The sequence below is a fragment of the Pteropus medius genome, unplaced genomic scaffold, assembly GCF_902729225.1.
Source record: "Pteropus medius unplaced genomic scaffold, Ma_sr-lr_union100, whole genome shotgun sequence".
Lineage (NCBI taxonomy): Eukaryota > Metazoa > Chordata > Mammalia > Chiroptera > Pteropodidae > Pteropus > Pteropus medius.
This window is the reverse complement of record NW_024349225.1, coordinates 506,817-518,581: the sequence shown is the minus strand read 5'-3', so window position 1 is coordinate 518,581 and position 11,765 is coordinate 506,817. Positions and strand designations below refer to the sequence as shown.

General features: G+C 39.0%; 1 protein-coding gene and 1 long non-coding RNA gene across 7 annotated transcripts in view; one reads left to right on the top strand and one right to left on the bottom strand.

The window, feature by feature from the left end:
• The window catches only part of LOC120617507 (uncharacterized), a 28,687-nt gene that overhangs the window by 9,185 nt on the left and 7,737 nt on the right, over positions 1–11,765 (top strand). For 2 of the 3 annotated variants that reach the window (XR_005656932.1, XR_005656930.1), the window contains one exon: positions 5,030–5,215. The exons of the other annotated variant lie outside the window; for it this stretch is intronic. This is a non-coding gene — a long non-coding RNA (uncharacterized LOC120617507). The remainder of the gene's footprint in view (positions 1–5,029; positions 5,216–11,765) is intronic. 3 annotated transcript variants of the gene reach the window in all.
• Positions 7,675–11,765, bottom strand: part of TRAF5 (TNF receptor associated factor 5) — a 42,260-nt gene continuing 38,169 nt past the window's right edge. For all 4 annotated transcript variants that reach the window (XM_039881135.1, XM_039881138.1, XM_039881139.1 and 1 more), the window contains 2 exons: positions 11,355–11,523; positions 7,675–10,150 (listed from right to left, as the gene is read on the bottom strand). In XM_039881135.1, coding sequence (XP_039737069.1) covers positions 9,573–10,150; positions 11,355–11,523 — 747 coding nt within the window. In that variant the 3' untranslated portion in view covers positions 7,675–9,572. The remainder of the gene's footprint in view (positions 10,151–11,354; positions 11,524–11,765) is intronic.

Below are 11,765 nucleotides of genomic sequence, written 5' to 3'. Positions count from 1 at the left end.
GTAATTTGAGTTGCATCTTTGATTCGTTCATGATGTTTTCTGAAGATTTCTGGTAGATAACCTTTTTTAAAAAAATAAAATAAAGGCACTTTGTTCTTTTCCTTGTTTGCCAAGTCGTTTTATTGTTCTTCAAAATCAGAAATGTGTACTGACTGTTACCAAATACTTTCAGTATAAGTCGTAGAGATGATCATATAGCTTTTCTCCATTACCCTACAATAATAGATTTTCTAAAGTTGGGCTATCCTTACAATCTTAGTATGTATGCTTCCAGTACATTGCTGGATGCAGTTTTGCTGTGTATTTAATTTCGGATTTTTTGTGTTATTGTTTGTGAGATTGGCTTTTGGTTTTCTTTAGTTCTCTAAAGAACTTGTCTAGTTTTGATATCGGTTTATGCTAGGTATCAAAATGAATCAGGCGGATGAACTTTTTTTATATGAACTGGACTGTAAATGATCTGTTCCTTAGGTTTTGAAGAACTCATCTGTAAAGTCATCTGGGTGTGGTGCCTGTGTAAAGGATAAATCCTTTTTTGTAGAAAAGTAGCCATTTTATCTGCATTTTCAAATTTATTGGAATAAAATTGGCCATAGTATTAACATTTTTTGATCTCATATTGTTCTTATTAATTTTATACATTATATTTAAGTTGTTTTTTCTTTTTCTTGATCATATTTATTGAACCAGCTTTTGATTTTACTGGTAACTTCTATCTTCGAAGTTTTTTCTCTAATGTATGCTTTGAGTTTATTCTTTTTATAGACTCTACAGTTGAAAATTTATTTTCTTGAAAATGTTTTATATTAAATATTACAAACATACATAAAGTTACAGAATAATATATACCTATATACTGACTAGCTAACTTTATCACAGTTTAACATTTTTCCATATTTGCTTCGGATTCTAATATACCCTGTGAGCCCCCTGGGAACCCCTTCTGCAGTTTCACTCTTCCCCTCTCCTTCCCCAAAGTTAATTCCTCCCCTGGATGTGGTATCTGTTATTCCCACGAAAGCTTTTATACATGCTACATAAATATGCAGCTATATAAGTAACATATTGTTTTGTATGTTTTTAAACTTCATAAATGACACCATCGTTTAACATGCTTTTATCGCCCCAAATTATGTTTATGAAAGTATCCATGTCGATTCATGTAGTTCTAGCTTTTTCATTGTAACTGCTGAATAGAATTTGATTGTCTGATTATAAAGCAATTTATCTATTCTCCCGTTCCTAGTAATTTAGTAATTTAACAATTTCTGATTTTTGCCATTATAACACGAGTTAATGGGCATTCTTGTACACATCATATTGCGCATAGGCAAGAATTTTTAAGCATATGTCTACAAATGGAATTGCAAGGTGAAAGGGTTTACACAATTTAAATTCGATATTGTAAAATCGTTCTTCAGTGCTTTTACTGGAGTTTCTGTTGCTCTACTTCCATGCCATCCTTTTTGTTTTTCCCAGGTTTTTATTTGCTTTCATAAACAATGCTGGTAGTAAACTTTCTTGAATGTGTCTCCTAGTACTCATGTGCAAGAGTATCTCTGAATATATACCTAGAAATGGAGTTATTAGTTCTGTTTTATTTTAGATATGTATTTGATAAACATATATATGTGTTACCGGACAGTGGGGATCCTCTCCAGCCACGTTGTCCAGGTTCTTGATGTCTCGAGCAAAGAATCGAGCAAGACACCAAAATACAGTAGAAAAGAAAAGCTTTATTAGAAGGGGAAGTACACTTCCAGATGTGGAAGCGGGCCGGAGCAAGAGGAGCATGGCTCAAAAGCCTGGTAACAAAGCCTTTGGGATTTTTATCCCTATTTGCTGTGGGTGGTTACTTTTCTTCGGTGGCTTCCTTGATTGACAACTAAGATTGACAGGACTCAGTAAGTCATCATTTTGCTTTCTGAGCATGTTCATTCCCAAAATTCAGTCTATTATAATGATATTAATGAACTTCTGGGTATATGCATCATATTATAATGTATAATGAGGCTCAGGTGAGTTGAAGGTTGTTGGGGTCTTCACTGCTCAGGTGCGAGTGACTGGCTTAAAATGGTACTTAATTCTCTGTTTACTTTTCTTTGTATGAGTTTAAAACATGCCATCTGGCTTGCTTAACAGTGGGCAGATTAGGGCAGACCCCTTCTAGGATAAAATGACCTCGTTGTCTTTGCAGGCAGACCCGAAACCACCTAACTTTCCTGCTTCTTTTCTAAGAGCCATGAACCCACTTATTAGTAGTATGGATGTTGAGGGATGGGAGGTCTCTTCCGTATCTGCTTCCTGCTGAGAAGGGCCCTTGTCCCTGCCTATTGGGGTTTCATGGAGCTCTTTCCCTTTCTGCCTCAGTCAGGGTAGGGTCTTGGGTTTCCTGCTGAAGTGCCACCTCAGTCCCTAGACAAGGAAAAGAAGGTATAAACTTGTTATTTAAATCATATATCTACTAATTTCTATTATTGATTTGCCTATTAAGCAAGTAAAGGGAAACAGGCCTGGTTAATATATTTCTTAAAGAGTAAAAAAGACCTTTGGTCTAAAGTCCCCGCCCCTCTCAGACTCTTAAGGGCTCTGCCTGGCTTAACACTATTTCTGCTAACAATGGGCTGATGACCCTTATCAATAACCAGAGGATCTGAGTCACCACTTTCAGAGCGGGATTTGAGGGGGTGGGCCATTTTCCCAAAGAAAGAAGGGAAGAAAACTAGGTTTACTAAAAAGATTAAGAACTCTGCAAGAGATGTCCCTTATCATTTCCTGATTAAAAGATTAAGAATTTTACAAGTGACGTCCCGTGTTATATATGCCCCCCCCACATTAGATTTCTTTTTTTAATAGTAAAATTTAATTTATTCATAATTATGTGTTTGGATTTAATTCTAACTTGTTTTTCTATGTCTTATGCCTCTTGTTTTCTGTCTTCGGTTTGATAAAGTTTCTTTTCCCAGGTTTTTTTTTTTCTAGTGGTCTGAAAGTTATACATTCAATTTTTATTCTAGTGGTTGCTAATATATTTTAACTCATTTAAATTCATATTTTAGCATAAACATGTAGAGTTAATCAGTACCCATGTGAGGCAGTCTTACATAGTGGTTAGGAGTGGAGCCTTTGAAGCCAGACTGCCTGGATTCAAATTCTGGCTTTACCACTTATTAGCTGTGTAACCTAGAGCTTATTACATAACCTCTCTGTGCCTCAATTGCTTCATCTGTAAAACAGGGATAAAATAGCATATAACTCAAGAAAATTGTGAGGATTAGTGCGTTAATATACAGTTATTGTGTCAATTTCTTAGGACAGTGCCTACACATAGCACGTACATCTCTCTAATGACCAGTTTTTTTCATCTATTAAATAGGCATAAAACCTGCCTAGCAGATTTATTATAAAGATTCACTGCATTATTTTATATATATATATATATATATATATATATATATATATACACACAGAGTTCAGTTTAATACACTGGACACCTTCTATGCACTTGAAGAAGAATTTTCACTCAAAAGGCTAATCAACTCTTTGTTCTGCTTCTGTAAATATGCTTGCTGCCTAGGCCTACTAGAAATTAACTAAAGACTCATCTTCCCTTTTGTTTGTTCTAAGCAACAAATGTAGCTGCCTGTACCCCCTAGCAACTCTCGTGCCTTGCAACTCTTTGTAACTGCCTACAACCCATAGCAACTCAAGCGCTTTGTAACCATCTGAGGACAAATTAACCAATCAGCCCGTGCCAAATAAGATCTATATACGGAATGTTGAAAATGAGCTGGTGGCGGGGCTCCTCTGGGACCGCCTGCGTAATAAACCTGTTTTCCAACTTTCTGAGTGCTGCTTGGGTTTCTCCACTGGTCAGATTTTTGTAACTTTTCTGCAACAGAATGAGACATGGTTTTTTGGCTTTAAGGAGTTTATTAGCTAGTAAGGGCACAGCCATGTAAACACATTTGCAGTGTGATGTAACCTTAATACTCTTCCCATGTCCTCTCTAGTCCCTTTCTTATCTATTCTTCACACTAAGCAATTTTTTTAGAATACATTAGTCAGAGCATGCGTTCCCCCGCTAAAAGCTTGTCCACTTTAATTACACTTTACTTAAACCACAAAGTCCTCGCTGTGACTTCAGCACTAGCTTCTGTGCCTTGCCTTCTTTTCTAACTTCATCGAGTGCCACTCTCCTCTTTTCTAATGGACTCTCACCACCCTGGCCTCTTCTCAGTTCCTAAACCAACTCTTTTACAGTCATACACCACTTAATAACCAGAATACATTATGCGTCATTAGGCAATTCTGTCATTGTGCAAACATCATAGAGTGCATTTACACAAACCTAGGTGGTACAGCCTACCACACTCCTAGGCTATATGGTATATAGACTATTGCTCTTAAGCTACAAGCCTGTATAGCTTGTTACTGTACAAAACACGAGATTAAATCAAGCACAAGCAAAAATGATGTAATCAGTACTGTATAAAACACGAGATGTATGTGGCTGCTGTCAGCATAACCCAGCATTCTGTTCTATAGCAAGCCTTTTTTTTTTAAATAAGTAGAAAGTGTATAACCTAAAATAATGATAAAGCATGTAGTATAGTAAGTATATGAACCAGTAGCAGTCATTTATTATCATTATCATGTATTATGTACTCCATATAATTGTATATGCTATACTTCTGTACACCTGGCAGCACAGTAGGTTTGTTTACATCGGCATCACCGCAAACCATGGGAGTAATGCATTGCACTGTAACTTCATGACATCACTAGGTGACAGGAATGTTTTGGCTCCATTATACTCTTACGGTCACCCTCATACATGCGTGGTTGACTAAAATGTTGTTAGGTGCACACGACTGTATTCCTCAGTGCCCTCTGCCCCAAATCTCCTCCCACTTGCTCATCCAATGACTAGCTCATCTTTCAGGTCTCAGCTCTACTCAGACAGGTTCTTAGTAACAAATAGCAGAATCTGTTCTGGCTGAAAAAGAGATTTTATTAATATGTGTAGCCCACAGAATCTCCAAGAAGACCAGAGGCCTGATGTGGGAGCGGCACAGCCCGTGCTCTAGTGAAAATCCACTGCTGCCACCACAGCTGGAAGCCAAAACCACAACTTCTAGAAACACGGTCTGTGAAAATAAGGGTGGGGGTGCCAGAAGCTCTGCCTATAGTGCTTCCGCCCCTTCACCACCAGGTAGCCAGACTTTGGCATATTCCTTCCTTTTATCTTGCAAATTTTTCTTGCAAAAAAAAGTTGAATCTTTCTAACTTCATCTTTCAAGTTGAAGTTTTGCACGGCTATGCCTGATTGGTGGGGCCTAGGTCACATGCCTGTGCTGCACAGCAGGTCAGGAAGGCAAGTTTTCTCACAGGAAATTCCTCAGATATTAAAAGGGCGTTCAAGAGCACTGGGCGTTCACAAAACATGTTACATGAACACTAAATATCATATTACTTCAACATAAAGGCCTTCCCTGACAGCCCTAAATATACACACATTTTCCCTAGCCTGGCCCTATTATTCTTCCACTGTTCTCTGTCATTTCCTTCAAGACATTTCTCATAACTTATGCAATTATATACTTATTTGTTCAAGTGCCTTATTAGTGCTGGAGCCAGAGTCTAGTCTCCACATGGAGTTTCATTCAAACAAGTGTAATTCAAACAGCCAAAAGTTCTTTGTAAAAGTACTTTAGTCTTTAATGGTCTCTTGGAATTAAAAAAGCATCGAAGGGGTTCCAAGTCACAATTCCCAACAGTTCCTGTAAATCCATATTCCCTTTTTAATTCTCCTTAATTCTGTGTGGATTGGTGTAACTTTTTCTTCATAAATTTTGCCCCTAGGGCTCTCTTTAGAAATGTTTTCTGTCTATTTTCTTATTTTGCATCACAATCAGAAGTGGTCTGAGAGTGACATTTTTGGTGGTGGAGGGTGGAAATCGACAGGCAAAGTCTTTGTCAGACGGAGGAGACTGGGAACATTTATACATTGATCACTTCGGTTCACTACTTGTGGTTGACCTCTAGATTATAAGTTTTATGAGGACAGGGACAGTATTTGCTCTGTTTGCACCTAACATAAAGTGTGACAAATACAAGTCAATCAACACTTGTTTTCTGGAAAAAAAGAAAAGTCCAGCAATTGAGGTGTAGACAAGGAAGTATATAGCAGAGAGCAGGTGCTCTTGGCCTAGTGAAGGGTGGGGTGGGGTGTACAGTGAGTAGAAGTAGTTTGAGAATGCCTCATGGAGGAGGTGAGGCCAAAGCAGAATCTTAAAGGGCAAGAATTCACCAAGCAAAGAAGAAGGTGAGGGTAGAGAAGAGTATTCTAGTTAGAAGTGTAGCACAAGTGCAAATGGCAAACAGCTTGGTGAGCTGTTGCTAAGTGCAAAGTGGGAGAACTGGCTGGAGATGAGGCTGGAGGGCCACAGGTAGGCATGCAAGGCCTTGTACACCACGCCAGGAGGCTGGGTTTTGTCCTATGGGTGATGGAGCCAGGGGGGTGGGGTGGGGAGTTATTCTCAGATTTTCATTTGAGAGAGATTACTGGATGGTGGTGTGAGGATGGGTTTGAAAGAAGTAAAAGGAAAAAAGAGAAGAATTGAGTAGCAAAAAATGTAGTCTGCAGCAGGATGTAGTAGGCATTGAGGATAGGAATATAGTAGAAATAGTAAGTAGGGATGATGTAAAGAAATTATCTGGGGGTCATATCAGCAGAACTGGGTCGGTGATTGGATGGGGACAGTGGGGGAGGAATCTAGAATAGTGTCCAAACTTCTGGCTTGGATGATGATGTCATTAACTTAGGGTAGAATAAATGGGAGGAGTCACAGGTTGGCAGTGGGAGAGTGGGAAGATTTCCAGTTCAGTTATGGCAAACTGGATTTTAAAATACTTGTAGGACTTCTAATTTTAGATGGTCTGCAGGTACTTGGATATATGAGTCTGCAACTTAAGGCAAAGGTCAGGAGAAGAGATATCGAGGAAGGAGCAGCATGGGAGTGGTAGTGAGTTCAAGATTCGACTGTGGGGTATGCTGGGAGCGACTGCTGTTTACAGGGTGGCATTGGGTCCTGCTGACATTCCTCTCCCTTCCCACCTCCCTTGTACTTCTCTTACCTCTGACCATTCTGTCTCCGAATGCTTTGCAGGCTTCTCTTCCTCCTCCCCTAAAATGTGGTGGTCTCAGGTGATTTCACCACCTGGGGCCCCTATTGGGTATCCATCAAGCTTTATCTCTAGGCCAGAATTCTGAAATAAGTTTAAAACCCATGTCTCCGACCACTTTTTAAAAGAAAATAGGTAGTCAATAGTGTGGACTGACTTTCCAAGAGACCACACAAAGGGTCGGTAGCTCTCTGTCCTGTTTACTTGCAGCAAGATTGGCACTGGGAATTGAACTTGGCTATTACTATTTCTTGTTTCTCTGAAGACATCAAATTTGGAGATCAGGGGTCAGAATTCAGATCTGTTAATGTGCATTATCACGTACCCCACCTCCCCACCCTCCTTTCATCCTGCACATATCTTTCTCAAGGTTAACCCCCGCTTTATGACCTGTGTATTGTTTTCTTTTCACTACGAAGCAAAATCAAAACAAAATGGAAATAAAAATGTAAATTTTATTGATATGGAATAAAAATAACCATATCCTAAAAGAAGAAAAATAGTTTATGTGGAACCACTTCTTTAAAACAAAAATCACAACTCTTTGTGGGAAAGGAGTACTTCTGTGAACACTAATTCAATGATGAAGGAACTCTCGACTCTAAGCAAATCATGCCATGACTTACATTTTTTATGCAGAGAAGTTGGTTAAAACACAAAACTGGTATTTTGAGAAATTCACTTTAAAATGTTTTTCACATCAATTACTTAAAACTAGTTACAACAATACGATCTTCCGCTCCTGTAGAGTTCAAGGGTGACCTTGGACTTGATTAGAAATGTTGAAAACAAACACTGCAGAACAACCTGTGTGGTCTGGAGAAAGGCTTCCTCAGTTAGTCTGAGGTGACTTGTTGACTGTCAGCCATATCAGGATTCACCAGCAGCTACAGTGTAGTTCTTTAGTATATTTCCACTGTGAACTTATTTCTCTGCCCTATGAGACTTTAGCGTCTTGAAATATTTCACGAAAGAGATTAAGAAAGTTCCAGTTATTCCAGAAGCCACTGGTATAAATCATGCTTGTTCTTTCAGCTTAACTGTTTAGAAGTTGTAAGGTGCAGGTCATCATCTGAGTGAGCTGCACTAAGTGACTCTCAGCCCATGGCACTTGTCCTTGCATGCTCAAGAGAGCCAGGCCAAGTGTGAGTAATGCTCAGTTGTATAACAATCAGTTAGGGCTCAGGTAAACTAGGTATTTTTGTTAAGCTCAGGCTTATCAAGAGTCAGAAGGACTCTTCTCGACTTGTACATACACCTTTAGGCCCATATAGATAGATGCATAAGATCGTAATCACTTCTGTTCACAAAGTACTTAGGACTTTAACAAGAAAAGCCACAAGTTCATGTAAATGCCTGTTTTCATACCAATTTATGAATTCAAAATTTCCTTAAAAAATAATAGATATTGTTTTTAGCACTCAGGGTTGAATGGGAGTACTGACGCCACAGGAACTTATAATGGTGTCTTCCCTAGGTTTTAAATTCCTCTTATCCATTTATGACATTTTCTCCATCATCTGCTAAATTCTATCCATCCTCACGTTACTATTATTACCAAAATACCTTTAAGTTATTTGTATACATATACATATATACATTTATTAAGTTAAACTTTAGAAACTATTAATATTTTGCTGTTTTTGACCCATGAAAATAGTTTTTTTACATGGTTGAACCTAATAAAATCTGAACTTTAGCTGGATGTTTATATATCCTTATATGTATGCTATAAGGTACTTTCTGGTTTACTTCAGCAGAGAGAATGAAAATCTATTAGCCAATTATTATGCAGCTTTGCAAAACTGTGCTTGCTGAATACTGGTGGATTTCATGAAAATATTTAAAGGTGTAGAATTTAGCATTTGACCAAAGAAAGTCTGTTCAAACTGGACATATTGTCTTTGTAAGTATATCATCCATCCAGTGATCTGGAACAACTTACCCTAACAGGAGGCTCATGGTCACGTCTGGAATCAGCAGGCCAAATGATAACGTACCAAAGCGTTTCAACTGGGAATTCTATGTCTGTGTGCTCATTAACATTTACATAACACAGTGCCTACCCTGAGACCCCATGCTAAGCACCAGTAGAAGAGAGGTGCCCCAAACCTTGCTTTGAGGAAACTCACCATCTTTCAAGAGCTAGAAAAATATAAATAACGAGAGGATATCCTAAATGTTTTAAGTTCCAAACTGGGACCAAGTAAAAATGTAAAAAGAAGATGGCACTTAGGAAGCTTTAAACTGACTTCAAACACTAAAGGCAAAAAGCCTTATATACAAATGTGTCCTGGGTTTAAATTCAGCCACTATAATAATCAAAAGTTTCCTCCTCCATGGTTCTGGGCCCAAGAAGTCCTTTATGATCCCAGAAACAGTGACTAGAGATCCTCCAGGTCCGTTAAATCCACAGCCACTTTCAAGAACATGGTATCATCTTTAACATAGGTGTTCTTGGCATTCTCCAAAGTGGAGTGAGCCACGAAGCGGGGACAGCCAGAGGCGATGTTCATCTCGCCATCAGGTCTTTTAAAGCTGCTGCTGTTGGGGTCAGCCTTGAAGGTCTCCATAATGTGGTTTTTTTTGCCACTCTGGTCCAAAAGCATCAGGGTCACCCTCTGCCTGAATGGCCACTGCAACAGTGAGTCAAACTCTCCTCGCATCACCACAAAGTACAGCGACAGGTGCGTCCCCTTTCCAGACCCGTCCCCATTCAGATATGCTCTAGCGCAAAGCCGGTAGCCACACCGGCTGGTGTAGAAAGGCTGGCTGAAGATGGATACCGTGTGGCCGTCCAGTGCCTCCCTCTTCTTCATCTTGTAGTCTGTCACTTTCCAGATGAGCTTGCCATTATAGCAGGCGCCTTCTAGCAGTTTAAATCGCTCTTCATTTTTATTCAGCTGTGCTTTATGAATATTAATGTGGGCATCATGTTTGTTTGTCTCCCCTTCCAGAACAACTGCAAAGAAGAAAACAGATCTGTAGGCCTCAGAATTGTCTTTAGGTTTGCCCAAAGTGAAGTTTTGTTATCTGAAGAGAACCAATAAAATCCTGACATCCTAAAGATGAACTGAATTCAACGTCCACCAATGGACCATTCGTATGAATAATATCAACTCGGTGAATCTCATGTTTTGGCAAGAGTGGCACCAAGAAAACCCAAATGTGTCCTTTTGAAGTGAAGTTTGCCCAAGTGTAAAGACGCACTGAGCATTCAACTAGCGTATGTTAGCTTAGTGGTCTCCACAGTTTTTGAACGGAATGCTTTTAAACAGCCAAACCCGTTAATATTTCTTCGGCACAGGCGTACCTTGTTTTATTGCCCTTCACTTTATAGTGCTTTGCACACATTGTGTTTTTCACAAAGTGAAGGTTGTGACAACCCTATGTTGAGCAAGTCTATTGGTGCCATTTTTCCAGCAGCATTTGCTCACTTCGTGTCTCTGTGTCACATTTTGGTAATTCTTTCAATATTTCAAACTTTTTCACTCTATTTGTCATGGTGATCTATGATCCGTGGTCTTTGGTGTTAGCAGGGCAAGACCTTTCACCAGCCATAAGATTATGACTCACTGAAGGCTCAGATGATGGTTAGCATTTCTTAGCAATAAAGTTATTTTTAAATTAAATAAAAATAAAGTTATTTTAAATCTGAAGATTTTTTAAAATTAAGGTACATACTTTTTTTTTTAGATGCAATGATATTGCACACTTAATAGACTACAGGATAGTATAGACATAACTTTCATATGCACTGGGAAACCAAAAAATCTGTGACTCTCTTCATTGTGATATTCACTTTTTCGCAGTGGTCTGGAACTGAACCGGCACTGTCTTCGAGGTGTGCCTGTCTTTAACAGTGTTCCTGCTGCACCTCTCCCTTAGCTTTCTCATGATTTTCCACTCTTTAAAAACCATCACTCCCTGTCCTTGGAATTTCCTAGCCCTTTTCCATCAAGAGTTTTTTTGACTCTTCTAGCCCCAGCTCATGGCTGTTCATCATTTTTGCCTGACTAGCCAGAATTCTGTTTCACAGATACCAGGCTCGACCATTCTTTGTCCTGGAAAGCTGCGACTCTCCATTTGGCCAGGTGTTTGCTTGTTTCCTGAACTCATGCAGACAAATGAGTCACCAAAAGAGAAATATAAAACATTAGACATACCTAATCTTTGATCATTGCTTTCTAGCAGGGTAATTTTCTGCTTCACTGTATCAATTGCTTCCACCAAAGTCCTCAGATCAAATTTATTTTGCTGCTGGTTAGCCATTTGTAATAACTGACGTACTTGAGCTTCTAGCCAGGCAGACTTGTCAATGTGACTGGCAAGAACCTTTAGTATAAAATGGATATTAATATTGTAGTGAATTAATACCTTAGTAATTCATTGAGATTAAAATTTTCAACACAAACATTTCACATTTCATCACTTAATGAAAACTACGCAATGAGGATTACCGAGAGGTTAACCACCTCTATCTTTCTCTTCCTCCTCCCTATCCCAGCTTCTGTTCTAAATCTCTGAACTTCAGCGGATTTTTACTTCTCCCTCGGTTTCTCTTTCCTTGGTTCTCT